This window comes from Bufo bufo, chromosome 5 (assembly GCF_905171765.1).
Source record: "Bufo bufo chromosome 5, aBufBuf1.1, whole genome shotgun sequence".
In the NCBI taxonomy this organism is placed as follows: Eukaryota; Metazoa; Chordata; class Amphibia; order Anura; family Bufonidae; genus Bufo; species Bufo bufo.
Window position 1 is genome coordinate 53682156 of NC_053393.1, and position 20438 is coordinate 53702593.

At 46.0% G+C, this 20438-nt stretch overlaps 1 protein-coding gene across 1 annotated transcript in view; it reads left to right on the forward strand.

Annotated features, from left to right (window-relative positions):
* Positions 1 to 2074: 2074 nt before the first annotated feature.
* The window catches only part of TRHR (thyrotropin releasing hormone receptor), a 36296-nt gene continuing 17932 nt past the window's right edge, over positions 2075 to 20438 (forward strand). Inside the window, exon 1 of the mRNA XM_040432860.1 lies at positions 2075 to 2863. Coding sequence (XP_040288794.1) covers positions 2075 to 2863 — 789 coding nt within the window. The remainder of the gene's footprint in view (positions 2864 to 20438) is intronic.

Below are 20438 nucleotides of genomic sequence, written 5' to 3' on the forward strand. Positions count from 1 at the left end.
ATTGACATGCTGCAGATTTTAAAATCTGTACAACAGGTAAGTTTCCGCACCTACGGAAAAAAAAGCAAAGTGTACATGGGAGTTTGTCAAATCTCATTCACTTTGCCGGTACTGTATTCATGTTTCAGCATGAAATCTGAGTCAGAACAATGCATGCAGATCTTCCACAGGGATTTCAATTGGGAATCTGCCTGTTAATTCAAACATTGCTTTTTTTTCTGTGCATGGTTTTAAAAACCGAACCGCAGAAAAAAGAAGAGACCCATCAATTCTTGACACGGATTCCGCAGGCAATCGGCATCAGGATCTCCCATTGAAATAGGCAGGAATCAAAATCCACGTCAAAACCGCACCTAAAACGGTGTGCAAAAACGCAGCAGGATAAAACGCATCCCAAAATAACCTGATGTGGATTCAGCACAGAACGTGCTCCGTGTGAACATACGAAGCCTTAGGTGACCTGCACAGGGGTGCAAATAGAAAATCCTTACTGCTAGAAAATGAATAGAGCATTTCAAATGAAGTATTATAGCAGCGCCCCCTGCTGTTTATACTTCTGGTCCACCTTCCCCTGCATGCAGTGGTGGGCTAACATGCTCAGTAGCTTCCCTGCACACTTCTACATTCATAGATCTGTATATAGCTATATCTCTCTCTGGACAGTGGAAAAAGTAATTGCATACCGCGCTGTGGTGCTGGCTGTGCGGTATTATTTTTTAATGCAGGGGAGATAAGGATTAACCAGCGCTTGCTGCAATGCACTCCGTGGGTTGGAGGTACTTGAGGAGATGCTGCCCACCCACAGAAAGAGAAGTCCTCTAGATAATGTGGATAGAAAAGCACAAAAAAGCTGAAAATCACACTGGACAGCAGCTTTTTTTTTAATGTACAGTAGTTAAAATAATGGGGTGCATCACTCACACACACAGAGAATCAAATGTGCTTGTACTTTGTAGTCATACAAAACTCAGTTTAAAGGTTATGCATTAAAACCAAAGCTTTTAAGGTTTTATGGGATAGCTTGCTGATTTTAGATGGAAGAAACAGAAAAATCCTGCACTTTACACTCTACAGTGAGGATTTCCCGCTGACAACAATGGATTCTGAGTGGGTTCCACATGGACTTCAGCACAGAATATTCTTCAAAGTTCACATGCACAATTCGCTGTTGCATATTGTATATGGAATTTCTTTATGTTACTTTGAGTATTTCCTGAATAACATACAGTGAAGCCTCTTTAAGGCTACTTTCACACTAGCGTTTTCTATTTTCCGGCATTGAGATCCGTCATAGGGTCTTAATACCGAAAAAAAAAAAAAAACACTTCAGTTTTGTCCCCATTCATTGTCAATGGAGACAAAATGTAACTGAACAGAACGTAATGCTCCAAAAAGCATTCCGTTCCGTTCTCATACCGAAGAACAAACCGCAGCATGCTTTCCGTCCTGGGATGCGGAGCAAGACCGATCCGTCATGACCCACAATGCAAGTCAATGGGGACGGATCAGTTTTCTCTGACACAATCTGACACAATAGAAAACGGATCCGCCCCCCATTGACTTTCAATGGAGTTCGTGACGGATCCGTCTTTGCAATGTTAAAGATAATACAACCAGATCTGTTCAGAACGGATGCAGACGGTTGTATTATCAGTAACAGAAGCGTTTTTGCGGAACCCTGCCGGATCCAGCAAAAACGCTAGTGTCAAAGTAGCCTAAGACAACCACCTAAAATTGCATTGAAAAGTGGTCTTCTGGGCAGTGGTCTTCTCAAAAAAGATGGTTAGTTTGTATAATATATGGTGGAACCAAAAATCTGGCACACAATATTTTTTCTGTACAAGGGGGTGGTCGTATTCACAGAGAAGAAGTTTGACTGTACTTTCAGTCTAGTAAAAGATGGAAACCGTTCTCTTATCGACTTTAGATGTCATTATATTGGTCCATATTATACAATTTTTATAAGAGATGTTAATCATTTTTTTTCTATAGGTAACCATTGGATGAACCTCTGCTTTAAAATGATGTAGCAAAGAAAGATTTTGTACCTCGAAGCTTCTCCATCCTTGTGAACATGGAAAATCTAAATTTCACTGAACAAAATAGCTCAAACCTCCAAGACATGAAATGGCATAGCGTGGAGTATCAAGTGGTCACTATTTTCATGATGGTTGTTATCTGTGGACTTGGGATTGTTGGCAACATCATGGTGGTTCTGGTGGTTCTTAGGACTAAGCACATGAGGACTCCTACCAACTGTTATCTTGTGAGCCTTGCCATAGCTGATCTAATGGTCTTGGTGGCAGCAGGACTTCCCAACATCACCGATAGTGTCTATAGCTCTTGGGTCTATGGATATATGGGATGTCTGTGCATTACTTACCTTCAGTATTTGGGCATTAATGCTTCATCTTGTTCTATCACTGCTTTCACCATTGAAAGATACCTTGCGATCTGCCATCCTATCAAAGCTCAGTTTTTATGCACTATTTCTAGAGCAAAGAAGATCATTGTGTTTGTTTGGGTCTTCACGTCACTCTACTGTATGATGTGGTTTTTTCTACTTGATCTCAACACAATCGTCTACAGAGATGCTACTGTCGTGACCTGTGGCTATAGAGTCAACCGCAGTTACTATTCTCCGATCTATTTGATTGACTTTGGTATATTTTATGCTGTACCAATGACATTAGCCACAGTGCTTTATGGACTTATTGCAAGAATACTGTTTCTAAACCCCCTACCATCTGATCCAAAGGAAAACTCAAAGACCTGGAGAAATGGCTCGACTCATCAGAAGAAGGTTTACAACTCCAAAATGTCCAGTAGGTGTTCTAATAACACAATATCCTCCAGAAGACAGGTAAATGGTTTTAATTCATGATATATATATATACTGTATATATACAGGGATTGCAGAATTATTAGGCAAGTTGTATTTTTGAGGATTAATTTTATTATTGAACAACAACCATGTTCTCAATGAACCCAAAAAACTCATTAATATCAAAGCTGAATATTTTTGGAAGTAGTTTTTAGTTTGTTTTTAGTTTTAGCTATTTTAGGGGGATATCTGTGTGTGCAGGTGACTATTACTGTGCATAATTATTAGGCAACTTAACAAAAAACAAATATATACCCATTTCAATTATTTATTTTTACCAGTGAAACCAATATAACATCTCAACATTCACAAATATTTATTTCTGACATTCAAAAACAAAACAAAAACAAATCAGTGACCAATATAGCCACCTTTCTTTGCAAGGACACTCAAAAGCCTGCCATCCATGGATTCTGTCAGTGTTTTGATCTGTTCACCATCAACATTGCGTGCAGCAGCAACCACAGCCTCCCAGACACTGTTCAGAGAGGTGTACTGTTTTCCCTCCTTGTAAATCTCACATTTGATGATGGACCACAGGATCTCAATGGGGTTCAGATCAGGTGAACAAGGAGGCCATGTCATTAGATTTTCTTCTTTTATACCCTTTCTTGCCAGCCACGCTGTGGAGTACTTGGACGCGTGTGATGGAGCATTGTCCTGCATGAAAATCATGTTTTTCTTGAAGGATGCAGACTTCTTCCTGTACCACTGCTTGAAGAAGGTGTCTTCCAGAAACTGGCAGTAGGACTGGGAGTTGAGCTTGACTCCATCCTCAACCCGAAAAGGCCCCACAAGCTCATCTTTGATGATACCAGCCCAAACCAGTATTCCACCTCCACCTTGCTGGCGTCTGAGTCGGACTGGATCTCTCTGCCCTTTACCAATCCAGCCACGGGCCCATCCATCTGGCCCATCAAGACTCACTCTCATTTCATCAGTCCATAAAACCTTAGAAAAATCAGTCTTGAGATATTTCTTGGCCCAGTCTTGACGTTTCAGCTTGTGTGTCTTGTTCAGTGGTGGTTGTCTTTCAGCCTTTCTTACCTTGGCCATGTCTCTGAGTATTGCACACCTTGTGCTTTTGGGCACTCCAGTGATGTTGCAGCTCTGAAATATGGCCAAACTGGTGGCAAGTGGCATCTTGGCAGCTGCACGCTTGACTTTTCTCAGTTCATGGGCAGTTATTTTGCGCCTTGGTTTTTCCACACGCTTCTTGCGACCCTGTTGACTATTTTGAATGAAACGCTTGATTGTTCGATGATCACGCTTCAGAAGCTTTGCAATTTTAAGAGTGCTGCATCCCTCTGCAAGATATCTTACTATTTTTGACTTTTCTGAGCCTGTCAAGTCCTTCTTTTGACCCATTTTGCCTAAGGAAAGGAAGTTGCCTAATAATTATGCACACCTAATATAGGGTGTTGATGTCATTAGACCACACCCCTTCTCATTACAGAGATGCACATCACCTAATATGCTTAATTGGTAGTAGGCTTTCGAGCCTATACAGCTTGGAGTAAGACAACATGCATAAAGAGGATGATGTGGTCAAAATACTCATTTGCCTAATAATTCTGCACGCAGTGTATATATATATATATATATATATATATTTATATACTAGCAAAAGGACCCAGGTTCGCACGAGTATATATTTTATCTATTTAATTTAAAGTTTGTGTGTGTCGTTAAAAGATATCAACAGTATCCCCCATAACTGTGACCTCTACAGCACCCCTCCCCCTCCACAGCCCCCACTCCTTAACACTGACCCCCCCACAGTGCCCCACCTCCTTAAAATGGGATCTCCACAGCAGCGCATCCCCTTAACTGTGACCTTCACAGCAGCCTGCCCCTTTAACAGCGAGTTTCACAGCACCCCACTGCCTTGACATTGACCTCCTCAGGGGTTCCCCCCTCTTAACAGTGACCTATACAGCAACCCATCCCTTAACACTGACCTCCATAGGGGGACTGTCCCCTTATCTGTGACCTCCACTGTTCCCTGCCCCCTTAACAGAGACTCCACAGCACCCGTCCCTTTAACAATGACTGCCAAAGTACCCTGTTACCTTAACAGTGACCTCCAAAGTACCATTCTCTCTTAACAGTGACCTCACAGTACCCTGCCCCCTTAACAGTGACCTCTGCAGTGCCCGCCCCTTTAACAGTGACCTCCACAGAGGACTTCCCCCTTAACAGTACTATCCACAGTGAACCATCCCCTTTAACAGTGACCTCCACTGTGCCCGCTCCTTTAACAGTGAGCTCCACAGCAGCTGCCCTTTTAATAAAGGCCCCTGCCCCCAAACAGTGACCTCCACAGCACCCTGCCCCTTTAAGGCTAGGGCTACACGATGGCATGTGTCACGTGACATTTTGTCGCATCAATGTCGCACAACAATTTTTATAATGATAGGCTAGGGTGTCGCACTGCGACATGCGACATGCTGAGACTGCAAGATGGATTTTTCGTTGACTTTCGCGTCACAGTTGCAGCATGTCGCATGTTGCAGTGCAACACCATAGACTATCATTATAAAAATTGTAGTGCGACATCAATATCGCATTGTAGTTGTGCCCTAAGTGTCGAGCAACACATGTCGTCCTGTAGCCCTAGCCTAAAGGTGACCCACAGCAGTGAAGAAAAGTGGCTGGATTGTTATGGAAACCTGGAGTAAAACTGTGTGTATGTGGAGACTAAGGGCCTGCGAGCTTCTATTGGCTGATAAGGGACACGTGACCGTGTGTATGGCAGTTGGGATATGAATAGAAAGAATTGCAGGCTTGTATTGGCTAATGCAGGTCATATTTTGGAAATATCTCAGGAACGGTAAGTCCTAGAGAGCTGAGACCCGGTCTAAAACCTTCCCGGACACCTGATGTACCTGTGTGCCAAATTTGGCGAAGATCGAGCCAGTCGTTTGGTTGCGCATAAAGAACAGACAGATGTCGGGACAGACAGAAACGAATTTTTATAATATAAGAGACTAGCAAAAGTACCCGGCTTCGCATGGGTATATTTCATTTATTTCAATTTGTGTTTCATTGTGTCGTAAAAAGATATCAATAGTTTCCCCCATAACAGTGACCTCTATAGTACCCGTCCCTTTAACAATGACTTTCACAGTGCCCGCCCCTGCATGTAGCAGTGTAGTTGTGCCGTCATACGTCATATGACTGAATATTTAAGGACCTGCGAACTGCTAAAACCTGTGATCAGTTGTTATGGAAACCTGGAGTAGGACCTGCGAGCTTATATTGGCTAAATGGCTAATAAGGGACATGTGACCGTGTAAATGGCAGTTCGGATTTAAGTGAAAGACTTGCTGGCTTCTATTGGCTAATGCAGGTCATTTTTGGGGAATATCTCAGGAAACGGTAAGTCCTAGAAAGCTGAGACCGGGTCTAAAACCTTCCTGGACACCTGATGTACCTGTGTGCCAAATTTGGTGAAGATCGGTCCAGTCGTTTGGTCGCGCATAAAGAACGTCTAAACAGACAGAAACTCATTTTTATATATATAGGAGACTAGCAGAAGGACCGGCCTCAAACGGGTATATTTAATCTATTTCATTTTATGTTTCCATGTGTCGTAAAAAGATATCGACAGTTTTCCCCAAAACAGTGACCTCTACCTTACCCGCCCCTTTAACAATGACCTCCACAGTGCCCACCCCTTTAACAGTACCTGCCCCTTTAACAGTGACCTCCACAGTGCTTGCCCCTTTAACAGTGACCGCCCCTTTAGCATTGATCACCCCTTTAACAGTGACCTTCATAGTGGCCGCCCTATTAACAGTGACCTTTACAGTGCCCGCCCCTTTAACAGTGACTTCCACAGTGCCCGCCCCTTTAAAAGTGACTTTCACAGTGACCGCCCCTTTAACAGTGACTTTTACAATGACCGCCCCTTTAACAGTGACCGCCTCTTTAACAGTAACTTTCACAGTGACCACCCCTTTAACAGTGACTTTCACAGTGACCGCCCCTTTAACAGTGACTTTCACAGTGACCGCCCCTTTAACTGTGACTTTCACAGTGATCGCCCCTTTAACAGTGACTTATACAGTAACCGCCTCTTTAACAGTGACCGCCCCTTTAACAGTGACTTTCACAGTGGCCGCCCATTTAACAGTGACTTTCACAGTGACCACCCCTTTAACAGTGAGTTTTACAGTGACCGCCCCTTTAACAGTGACCGCCCCTTTAACAGTGACTTTCACAGTGGCCGCCCCGTTAACAGTGACTTTCACAGTGGCCGCCCATTTAACAGTGACTTTCACAGTGACCACCCCTTTAACAGTGACTTTCACAGTGACCACCCCTTTAACAGTGACTTTCACAGTGACCACCCCTTCAACAGTGAGTTTTACAGTGACCGCCCCTTTAACAGTGACCGCCCCTTTAACAGTGACTTTCACAGTGGCCGCCCATTTAACAGTGACTTTCACAGTGACCACCCCTTTAACAGTGAGTTTTACAGTGACCGCCCCTTTAACAGTGACCGCCCCTTTAACAGTGACTTTCACAGTGGCCGCCCCGTTAACAGTGACTTTCACAGTGGCCGCCCATTTAACAGTGACTTTCACAGTGACCACCCCTTTAACAGCAACTTTCACAGTGACCGCCCCTTTAACAGTGACTTTCAGAGTGGCCGCCCCTTTAACAGTGACTTTCACAGTGACCGCCCCTTTAACAGTGACTTTCACAGTGACCGCCCCTTTAACAATGACTTTCACAGTGACCACCCCTTCAACAGTGACCACCCCTTTAACAGCGACTTTCACAGTGATCACCTCTTTAACAGTGACTTTCACATTGACCGCCCCTTTAACAGTGACTTTCACAGTGACCGACCCTTTAACAGTGATCACCCCTTTAACAGTGACTTTCACAGTAACCACCCCTCTAACAGTGACTTTCACAGTGACCTCCTTTTTAACAGTGACTTTCACAGTGGCCGCCCCTTTAACAGTGACCGCCCCTTTAACAGTGACTTTCACAGTGGCCACCCCTTTAACAGTGACTTTCACAGTGACCACCCCTTTAACAGTGACTTTCACAGTGAGCCCCCTTTAACAGTGATCGCCCCTTTAAAAGTGACTTTCACAGTGGCCGCCCCATTAACAGTGACCGCCCCTTCAACAGTGACTTTCACAGTGACCGCCCCTTTATCAGTGACTTTCACAGTGACCACCCCTTTAACAGTGACTTTCACAGTGACCGCTCCTTTTAACAGTGACTTTCACAGTGACCACCCCTTTAACAGTGACCGCCCCTTTAACAGCGACTTCCACAGTGACCGCCCCTTTAACAGACTTGCAGGCTTGAATGTGGGTCATTTTTTGGGGAATATCTCAGGAACGGTAAGTCCTAGAGAGCTGAGACCCGGTCTAAAACCTTCCCGGACACTTGATGTACCTGTGTGCCAAATTTGGTGAAGATCGGTCCAGTTGTTTGATCGCGCATAAAGAACGTCCAGACAGACAGACATCTAGACAGACAGACAGACAGAAATTCATTTTTATAAACACTGCTCAAAAAAATAAAGGGAACACAAGAATAACACATCCTAGATCTGAGTTAATTAAATATTCTTCTGAAATACTTTGTTCTTTACATAGTTGAATGTGCTGACAACAAAATCACACAATGGAGGTCTGGATTTGGAGTTACACTCAAAATTAAAGTGGAAAAACACACTACAGGCTGATCCAACTTTAATGTAATGTCCTTAAAACAAGTCAAAATGAAACTCAGTAGAGTGTGTGGCCTCCACGTGCCTGTATAACCTCCCTACAACGCCTGTGCATGCTCCTGATGAGGTGGCGGACGGTCTCCTGAGGGATCTCCTCCCAGACCTGGACTAAAGCATCTGCCAACTCCTGGACAGTCTGTGGTGCAACGTGACGTTGGTGGATAGAGCGAGACATGATGTCCCAGATGTGCTCAATTGGATTCAGGTCTGGGGAACGGGCGGGCCAGTCCATAGCATCAATGCCTTCGTCTTGCAGGAACTGCTGACACACTCCAGCCACATGAGGTCTAGCATTGTCTTGCATTAGGAGGAACCCAGGGCCAACCGCACCAGCATATGGTCTCACAAGGGGTCTGAGGATCTCATCTCGGTACCTAATGGCAGTCAGGCTACCTCTGGCGAGCACATGGAGGGCTGTGCGGCCCTCCAAAGAAATGCCACCCCACACCATTACTGACCCAATGCCAAACCGGTCATGCTGGAGGATGTTGCAGGCAGCAGAACATTCTCCACGGCGTCTCCAGACTCTGTCACGTCTGTCACATGTGCTCAGTGTGAACCTGCTTTCATCTGTGAAGAGCACAGGGCGCCAGTGGCGAATTTGCCAATCTTGGTGTTCTCTGGCAAATGCCAAACGTCCTGCATGGTGTTGGGCTGTAAGCACAACCCCCACCTGTGGACGTCGGGCCCTCATATCACCCTCATGGAGTCTGTTTCTGACCATTTGAGCAGACACATGCACATTTGTGGCCTGCTGGAGGTCATTTTGCAGGGCTCTGGCAGTGCTCCTCCTGTTCCTCCGTGCACAAAGGAGGAGGTAGCGGTCCTGCTGCTGGGTTGTTGCCCTCCTACGGCCTCCTCCACGTCTCCTGATGTACTGGCCTGTCTCCTGGTAGAGCCTCCATGCTCTGGACACTACGCTGACAGACACAGCAAACCTTCTTGCCACAGCTCGCATTGATGTGCCATCCTGGATAAGCTGCACTACCTGAGCCACTTGTGTGGGTTGTAGACTCCGTCTCATGCTACCACTAGAGCACCGCCAGCATTCAAAAGTGACCAAAACATCAGCCAGGAAGCATAGGAACTGAGAAGTGATCTGTGGTCACCACCTGCAGAACCACTCCTTTATTGGGGGTGTCTTGCTAATTGCCTATAATTTCCACCTGTTGTCTATCCCATTTGCACAACAGCATGTGAAATTGATTGTCACTCAGTGTTGCTTCCTAAGTGGACAGTTTGATTTCACAGAAGTGTGATTGACTTGGAGTTACATTGTGTTGTTTAAGTGTTCCCTTTATTTTTTTGAGCAGTGTATATAAGAGATAAAAGTGCAGTTTTCTGTGAAATGGTGCATTATATAGACATAAAAGAGGTATAATTTTAAACAGCATTATCAATCCTACCAGGCAGACTGACACATGCTCTTTAAAGGTTCATGCACTCTGTTCCTCTTCCTAAAGTTAAGAACCATCTCCTTTGTTTTACTAATGTTAAGGCCTCATGCACACTACCGTGCTGTTTTTTGCGGTCCGCAAACCACGGATCCGCAAAAAACGGAAGCCGCCTGTGTGCCTTCCGCAATTTGCGGAACGGAACGGTTGGCCCATTGTGGAAATGCCTATTCTTATCTGCAAAATGGACAAGAATAGGACATGCTATATTTTTTTTGCGGGTCCACGGAACGGTGCAACGGATGCGGACAGCTGTTCGCATCTTTTGCAAACCCATTGAAGTGAACGGGTCCGCACCCGAGCCGCAAAAAATGCGGCTCGGATGCTGACCACAAAAATGATCGTGTGCATGAGGCCTAAGTGAGAGGTTGTTGTTAGTGCAGCTACTCTGTAGCTTCGGAAAGACCTGTGTGTCGAAACGTTGTTGTATTTTTCGGTGTGATTAAACACTAAGTTTTGATTCAAGACTAAGAGTGCCGTGACTTTCCTGAAGTTTTCTCTACTCTGTAAGAAGCTTCACTTGCTCTCTATACGGTCCTTCATCATTGTGGGTAATATTGCTGATTGTTGTTATATCGTGATGTTGATATTGGAGATATATTTTGCAGTGCAGTCATAGGTATCCAGTGGCAGAAAGGACACAGCCTTTTGGGCATCCTATGCCAAGTGTGAGAGAGGGTGAGGTATGGTCACAATCCTAACAGACTGCTGTGTGCAGGTGAGGAAGTCCATTATCCAGTTACACAATGACCAAACTGAATGACTATCCAGATCTCATACATCCTAGTCATTATAGTTTCATGCTGGTTGGATGTTTAAAAAAAAAAAGATAAGCACTGGATCCTTATGTCACCCTTAAAGGGCTTCTGTCACCCCACTAAACTAATTTTTTTTTGGGGGGGTACTTATAATCCCTATGCTGCGATATATCTATACATTATGTTATTAATCATTTTCGTTCTGTAGATAAGGCAAAAAACGTACTTTTATAATATGCTAATTACCTGTCTACCAGCAAGTAGGGCGTCTACTTGCTGGTAGCAGCCGCAAAAAAAACGCCCCCTCCTCCTGTTGATTGACAGGGCCAGCCGCGATCTCCTCCTCCGGCTGGCCCTGTCTGCGCAATTTTTGAAATGCAGACAGGGCCAGCCGGAGGAGGAGATTGCGGCTGGCCCTGTCAATCAACAGGAGGAGGGGGCGGTTTTTTTGCGGCTGCTACCAGCAAGTAGATGCCCTACTTGCTGGTAGACAGGTAATTAGCATATTATAAAAGTACGTTTTTTGCCTTATCTACAGAACGAAAATGATTAATAACATAATGTATAGATATATCGCAGCATAGGGATTATAAGTACCCAAAAAAAAAAAAAAGAGTTTAGTGGGGTGACTGGCGGTAGCCTTCTTGTGCTCTAAAATGTTCCCTCTGGACCACATTGGCCCAAGTCGAGGTGTCAACGTCCCCTGGCACTGTCAAGGTGTCACCACGTGTTGCTACTCTCTAGAAGAAATGGTAAGGCGTGGTGCACCCCAATAGGAAATAGGTCCAGAGGTCCAAATAGGTCAAGGTCTACAGTAAACCAAGGTGCTTCTTTAATGGAGGAACTCAAGTGCAAAACAATATAGGCAAGGCATAGGGCTGGCTTCTCCAGTCCTGGCAGAAGAATGGTTTGATGCCCGAGCAAGCTGTCCCTCTCTCTTAGAATGCTGGTATCCTGAACAAAGGCAGGAGGCCCAGGGTCTGTAGAAAAGTATCCCCTTCTGTGTCTTCTTCTGGTCACCTATGCCGTCTGGCAGAGTCTCCTCTTCTAAACACTGATCCCTAACTGTAGAACACTAGGGGCTCTGATTGCTCTCCTTATATACAATTTGTGGCTGAACTAGAACCTTCTAGTGGGAGGGGTGGAATGGAGAAACACTTACAGCCGGGTCCCTGCTGCATATGCTGGCATCGTTGAAAACACAGTTGCCGGCGTATTAACCCCTTGTATGCCGCTGTGAAAGCTGACCCTGGCATGCAGAGGGTTTGCGGAGGGTACAGATGCACTTCGCATCTCCATTGGGTCCCCGCGCTGCAGTGGCGGGGACCCGATGGCAGAGAAGGCAAGCCCTATGCTTTCCATAGGGGCTTGCCTCCTACGGAAGCCTGTGAGATCCAGCCCTTAGGCTGGGTCTCACAAGCAGGCTGTCAGCATAAGGTTGTATTGTAATGCATTGCAGAGGGGATTAGACCCCAGAGGTTGAAGTCCCATAGTAGGACAAAAAAAAAAGTTAAAAAAAAAAAAATTTAAACAAGTGGAAGGCTGAAAAGTCAGCCTGAATTTGTGGGAGGGGCATCTTACCTTCTTAAGCTCCAGCCCCCAGCTCCTCAGGGCGCTTCTGTTCACAGCTGGTTAGGGAGTCGCTTGCTCTGGTACTGCATCCGTGCACGTCGTGAGTTGCTTTCATCTACTTCGTTTCATTTTCATACATTGCCGTTCACGTCTTCAGGAGAGGTAAATTCTGTGCCATACTTCCGGCTCCCTGAGTCGGCGTGCGTTCCAGCGTGGAACGCATGCCTATACACATTCCTGCCCCATGTTGTTTCTTGTTTTGTCTGTCTCCTTTCTTTTCCCCATCCAACTCCCTCCCGAGGCAGCATGGGGGGGCAGGGTCCGGCCCGCGGGTCCCCCCCCCTCCACACGGCCTCTCCTGTCCCGTCTTTACTTAGGGCTCCACTGCAGCCCGGCGTGCATTCCAGCGTGGAGCGCACGCCGGAAATCCGCCACCAGGCATGAGCTCCAGGTCGCGTGGTCGGCGTGCGTTCCGGCTTGGAGCGCACGCCGGAATCCCTCCGCCGCGCCTGGGCCTGGTCACATGTTCGGCGTGCGTTCCAGCTTGGAGCACGCGTCGGAGTCCCTCCGCCGGGCCTGGGCCTGGTCACGTGTTCGGCGTGCGTTCCAGAGTGGAGCGCACGCCGGAATCTTCATTTAGACCCGGCAGATCCATGCGACGTGGCGGCTCCAGTGCGGTGGCCCCAGCCTGGGTTAATCCTGTCCCCACAGGGCCCTCCCCCTCTCGAAACACACCTTGATTCTGGCCCCACAACCAGGTCTCCCGCCCTACGTACTACTTAGGACGAGTGGTCCCCGTCCCCCAGTCTGCTGGTCCGCATGGTCACCCCCCCTGCCATTCCATTTCGAACCAGGCAAGCCTGGCACCCCTGTCAAAACAGGCTATACGTAGTAGGGGTATCTAGCCCCTGGGCAACAACGGCCCACGTCCACAAACAGCCGCAAAAAAAATAATAAAAAAAACCTTGGTAGGTCCCAACCACAAGCCATCTCATACGCACTCCCGCCGTGCCACGCAGCGTTAGGCGAGAGGAAGACAAAGTTATCCTCATTTCCTCTTAAGGGTCCATTCACACGTCCGTAAGTGTTTTGCGGATCCGCAATTTGCGGATCCGCACATCACAAACACTATAATAGAAAATGCCTTTTCTGGTCTGCAATCGCGGACAAGAATAGGACGTGCTCTATTTTTCCAGGAACGAAATTGCAGATCCCGAAAAAATGGATCCCGAAAAAATGGATCCCAAAAAAACGGATGCGGATCCCGAAAAAATGGATGCGGATCCAGGAAATGTGGATTTGCATCCGTTCCAGCCCCATTGAAAGTGAATGGGTCCGCAAATTGCGGAACGAATGCGGACCCAAATTACGGACATGTGAATGATAGCCTTAGGGAGAGGGCCCCGGGGGCCCTGCTGGGCTGGAAGGGTCGCTAGTTTCAGCATGGTGTTCAAAGAAACCGGGGTCTCACCACGAGTAGGCCAGGTCATCATTGCACGCCATACCCATTCAGCGGTCACTAAACGCTCACTGCAGTCATCTATTCTATGGTAGCGACAGTGCCATGTGTTATATGTATGTACTTCACGTTATATGCTGCTGTCTCATCTACTGGTTCGCCAGGCTCATACCTACCTCTGCCTCCTGGATCACCCAGGCTCACACCTACCTCTGCCTCCTGGATCGCCCAGGCACGCACCTACCTCTGCCTCCTGGATCGCCCAGGCACGCACCTACCTCTGCCTCCTGGATCGCCCAGGCACGCACCTACCTCTATCTCCTGGTTCGTCCAGGCTCATACCTACCTCTGCCTCCTGGATCGCCCAGGCACGCACCTACCTCTGTCTCCTGGTTCGCCAGGCTCACACCTACCTCTGCCTCCTGGATCGCCCAGGCACGCAACTACCTCTGCCTCCTGGATCGCCCAGGCTCATACCTACCTCTGTCTCCTGGTTCGCCCCAGGCTCATACCTACCTCTGTCTCCTGGTTCGCCCCAGGCTCATACCTACCTCTGTCTCCTGGTTCGCCCCAGGCTCATACCTACCTCTGTCTCCTGGTTCGCCCCAGGCTCATAACTACCTCTGTCTCCTGGATCGCCCAGGCACGCAACTACCTCTGTCTCCTGGATCGCCCAGGCACGCAACTACCTTTGTCTCCTGGTTCGCCTAGGCTCACACCTACCTCTCCCTCCTGGATCGCCCAGGCACGCAACTACCTCTGTCTCCTGGTTCGCCCAGGCTCACACCTACCTCTCCCTCCTGGATCGCCCAGGCACGCAACTACCTCTGTCTCCTGGTTCGCCCAGGCTCACACCTACTTCTGTCTCCTGGTTCGCCCAGGCCTGTCATCCTCCACAGTTATGTTCTCTTTTCTTTCCGAACTTTATGGATTTACCCTCTCAGGAACGTGTCCTGACCGTTCACTGGTACGAGATTTTGGACCAAGGTCAGGTGACCCAAGACATCGGTACAGGTAATAGCCTCTAAGCCCAGGTACGTACCCAGACCGACACAAGCCTTCTCGTAGGCACCGGTCGTACTACGTTCTGGTCACATATAGTTATTGCATATTTTTCCTGGAACAATCTGGTTATGTATTCCCCTGAATCGCTCGGGTCTAAGTATTGGCCTGAATCGCTCAGGCTTCTGTATTTTTCCCTGGTCTCTCAGTGGGTAGGTAGTGGCCAGGTCCACCCTGGTCCAAGGTAATGCCCGAAGCACCCAGGGTCCGTCATCTTCACCAAAGGCGTATGTAATCGCCTGATTCGCTGAGGACTCCATGTTGCCTGAACCGCTCAGGATCCAATGTATTTGCCTGAATTGCTCAGGTTCCATGCATCTGCCTGGAACGCTCAGGGGTTTTCAGCAGGGTCCGGCTGGTTCCCGGTTACCCGCAGGTCTCGTTGCATGCAGCACGACTTCGGGCCCTGATTCTGGCAGTTCAGGTCACCCAGCAGTTGGCCATGGCGCCCAGGCTGCATCCTGGTTCTCCGTCGCTTCATCCCAGTGCCACCAGATCGCACCTCTCTCCGGGTCTCGTACCAACGCAAGCTTATTCTCATGTAAGCAGGGCCTGAGGCCACCGGAATTTCGATCCATCCTCAATTGTGTCGCAGGGCTCCTCCGTGTCCGGTCACTCCACGGTTCAGGTAAGGTCCAACCGAGTGGCGGCTTTTTCGCTCCTCCGCAGCTCGGAGCCTTCCTTTGTTCATCACAAGCCTCCATCCCTAGGTCTTCAGTATTGCCGGAGAGTTGGCAGCGCTGTCCGTCGATTCGGGTAGGTTGCGATCCCTTCTATACCATGGTCATTCCTGTTTCCTTTCCACTCTCGCCGGTCACTCGGCCACTGCTCAAAAGAAAAAAAAAAAAAAAGAGAGAGGGAAGTATATGTATGTGTACTCTCCTGAATATCTCAGGGTGTATTTTCCTGAATCGGGTTCCATATATTTCCCTGATTAGCTCAAATTTTCACGTATTTCCACGATTCACCCAGGTCTCAGTTCCCTGAGTCGCTCGGGTTTATGTATTTCCCTGAATCGCTCGGGCCATGTATGTTCCTGGATCGCTCAGGGTTATGTATTTCCCCGAATCGCGCAGGTTTGTATTTTTCTGTCTCTTCAGGTTGACTGTATTTCCAGGTTGTATGTATTTTCCTGATTCTCTCAGGTCACGTATTTCCCTGAATCGCTCAGGTCTTATTTCCCACAGGTTGTACGTATTTGCCTGAATCGCTCAGGTCTTATTTCCCACAGGGTGTACGCAGTGGCTTGAATCGCTCAGGATCCAATATATTTGCCTGAAAACGCTCAGGGGTTTTCCCATACCATCAGGAAACTACCAAGCCGGTGTCAAGGTTTACGAAGTTTTTCCAGGTCCCACTCGCAGGGTGGCTTGGACGATGTCTCCTACACCCTGGCGTTCATAGCCCACTGTCACCGCAATCTCAGGCTGTCATTTAACACCATCAGGCTGTACCTAGCGGGGATACAGCACTGCGCCATGCTTCATAATCCAAATAGAGGTTCCTTTTCTTCAGTGCAGACAGTCAAGGTGGCCCTTGGGGGGATCCAGAAGTGCGGGGATGCCCCTACCGGCCGTAGACAGCCTGTCTCCGGCGAGATGTTTAGGCGACTCTCGTCCGCGCTGGATGGACTTCCTTTTTGGCACTCTCCTAGTTTGATTATTAAGGCAGCCATGTATCTCGGGTTTTACGGGTTCCTCAGACCAGGTGAGTTCACCAGCACCTCCCCTAAACGTCAGGGGTTACAGGTGCGACAGTTGTCCTGGGCCGATGACCATTTTGTTCTCTGGCTCCCTTCCACGAAGGCCAACCAGCATGGACCACCCTCGGAGGTCAGGTTTTTTAAAACCTCCAACGATTGGTGCCCAGTCATGGTCCTCCATCAATTGCTAGCCCTGTTGCAAGATGCCTCCCCAGAGGCCCCGCTGCTTCCTTGGCGTGGGGGGCCCCTGACGTCAATCCAGTTTGTGTCCCACATAAGAACGCTGGCCTCAGGTCTCGGTTATAACCCGCTGGCCATAAGAGGACACTCGCTCCAAATCGGAGCCGCGTCCTCAGCATAAAAAACGGGGTCCCGGCGCACGTGATTAAATGCATGGGTAGGTGGCGCTCTTCTTGCTTCACGGGATACATCCCGAACCCACATGTTGAGATTTCCCAGGCATTTTGTAATCTTGCTCTCTGAGTGGTATTAAAGGCTTTTGGTCACTACTCTGCTCTCCTCATTTATTTTGCCCACTACTAGGCTTACCCTCGCTCCTGGCTTCCGGCACAACACAGCCAGCTAGGTCAGGGGAAGCGCTTCACCCACTCATCACAGTTAAGCCTCTCCCATAAGTGGAAGGCTGAAAAGTCAGCCTGAATTTGTGGGAGGGGCATCTTACCTTCTTAAGCTCCAGCTCCTCAGGGCGCTTCTGTTCACACCCACCCACCCCCCTGTTCTCAAACACTCCCCTTAGGGTACGCCCACTACTAGGCTTACCCTCGCTCCTGGCTTCCGGCACAACACAGCCAGCTAGGTCAGGGGAAGCGCTTCACCCACTCATCACAGTTAAGCCTCTCCCATAAGTGTTTTTCATAATAAAAAAAGTTTCAAGTAAAAAATTTAATAAAAAATTCCAAAATAAAAGACATAAAATTTTGAAAAAAAAGAGACACATATTGGATATTGCCACGTCCGTAATGACCGGCTCTATAAAAATATTACATGATCCACCCCCTCACTTGAACGTCGTAGAAAAAAAAAACTGTGCTAAAACAATCATTTTTTGTCACCTTACATCACAAAAAGTGCAACATCAAGTGATCAAAAAGGCGTATGCCGCCCAAAATAGTACCAATCAAACCATCACAAAAAATGAGCCCCTACATAAAACAATCGGGCAAAACATAAAAAAATATGGCTCTCAGAATAAAACATGCTTTTATTGTGTTAAAAGTGAAACAATTAAAAAAAGTAGACATATTAGATATTGCCGTGTCCGTAACAAAAAGGTCTATTAAAATATCACATGACCTAGGTGAACACCGTAAAAAAAAAAAAAAACGGTGTCAAAAAAGCTTTTTGTCACCTTACCTCACAAAAAGTGTAATACCAAGCGATCAAAAAGTAATACGCAACCCAAAATAGTACCAATCAAGCCGTCATATCATCCCACAAAAAATGAGCCCCTACATAAGACAGTTGCCCAAAAAATATAAATAAACTATGGCTTTCAGAATATGGAGACCCTAAAAACCTTTTTTTTTTAAAAAATGCTTTGTTATGTAAAACTGAAACAAACAACCCAAAAAATTTGTCATATTTGGTATTGTCACGTCAGTAACAACCTGCTCTATAAAAATAGCACATAATTTAACCTGTCAGATAAACATTTAAAAAAAAACTGAAAATAAAAACGATGCCAAAATATAGAGCAACCAAAAATATAGAGTAACCCTAAAATAGTACCAACAAAACTGCCACCTTATCCTGTAGTTTCCAAAATGGGGTCACTTTTTTGGAGTTTCTATTGTAGGGGACTTCAAATGTGACATGGCAACTTAAAATTATCCCAGTGAAATCTTCCCTCCAAAAACCATATGGCGTTCCTTTCCTTCTGCGCCCTGCCCTGCGCCCTGCTGTGTGCTCATACAGCAGTTTACTACCACATATGGGGTGTTTCTGTAAACTACAGAATCAGGGTAATAAATATTGAGATTTGATTGGCTGTTAACCCTTGATTTGTTACTGGAAAAAATTGATTAAAATGGAAAATCTGCCAAAAAAGTGAAATTCTAAAATTTCATCTCCATTTTCCTATAATTCTTGTGGAACACCTAAAGGGTTAACAAAGTTTGAATACCTTGCGGGGTGTAGTTTCTAAAATGGGGCCATTTATGGGTGGTTTCTATTATGTAAGGCCCACAAAGTGACTTCAGACCTGAACTGGTCCTTAAAAATTGGGTTTTGGAAATTTTCCTAAAAATTTTAAGATTTGCTTCTAAAATTCTAAGCCTTCTAACGTCCCAAAAAAAATAAAATGTCATTTACAAAATGATCCAAACATGAAGTAGACATATGGGAAATGTAAAGTAATAACTGTTATTACTATAACTATCTGTTTTAAAAGCAGAGAAATTAAAATTTAGAAAATTGCAAATTTTTCTATATTTTTGGTAAATTTGGTATTTTTTATAAATAAAAATTAAATATTTTGACTCAAATTTACCACTGTTATGAAGTACAATATGTGACGATAAAACAATCTCAGAATAGATAAGTAAAAGAGTTTCAAAGTTATCACCACATAAAGTGACACATGTCAGATATGCAAAAAATGGCCTGGTCTTTAAGGTGAAAAATGGCAGGGTCCTGAAGGGGTTAATACTGAAAATACTAAAAATAAAAACTTTTGAAAAATTTATTTTTACTTTTCATCGCCATATTCTGATCCTTCCATGTTTTTTTATAGTTATATCTATGGAGCTGTGTGAAGGCTAATTTTTTGCAGGATGATCAGTAGTTTTTATAACACAAGTTTTTTGGGAGGTGATGTGACGAAAACATGGTGAATTGGCTGTTTAGATTTTTCCTGTTACGCCTTTGCTGTATGGGATAAATATTTTTATAGTATGGACATTTTGGGATGCAGTTATGCCTATGATTTTTTATTTTTTTTTCTCATTTATAATTTTTTATGGGGAAAGGGGGTGATTTTACTTTTTACTTTTTTTACTTTTTTATATATTTTAAAAGCTTTTTTAACTTTTTATTTGTTCTCGGGCAACACTATATGTTATCTTGAATTCAACCAATAAAGATGGAGTTTTGATATTCTTCTCTGAAGTGCTGGACTATTTTTTCTACTGCTGCTGATTGAAGAACTCACCTGGTTCGGTCCACGCACAGGAGATTCAACATGCAGGGTGAGCTGGATTTGTTTTCTACTGTGTAAAATATTAGTCCCAGGTGTCTGCTGTTAAAAACAGTAGAAACCCGGCTTCAATTACACCTGTTGCTTGGAAAAACACTGAGTATGGCGCCTGCTGGTTAGGAAAACATGGCTGCCTTCCTCCAGAATCACACCTGCCCATGGGTTGTGTCTGGTATTACAACTTAGCTCCATTGAATGGAATGGAGGTAAACTGCAAGATCATACGCATCCTGTAGACAAGTAAGGCACTGTACTTGGAAGAGATCAGTCATGTTTTTCTCATGCTGAACAATCCCTTTAAAAGAGTTTTCAGGGACTAAAATATTGATCCATATCCATAAGAGAAAAGAAGAATGGAACACCTCACAGCCATCTTTAATACTACTGTGGAACTCTTTGAGAAGACTTGGTTCCTGTACTAAGTTCCTTGGTTGCTTGGTTTCTGGACTAAGATATTGATGACTTATCCTTCATATGGGGCATTAGTATCAGATCAGTGGGGGTCAAACACCCGGCGCCCCAGCCTCAACAGATCAACTGTTAGCAGCAGCCAAAGCTTCAGAGAGTAAACA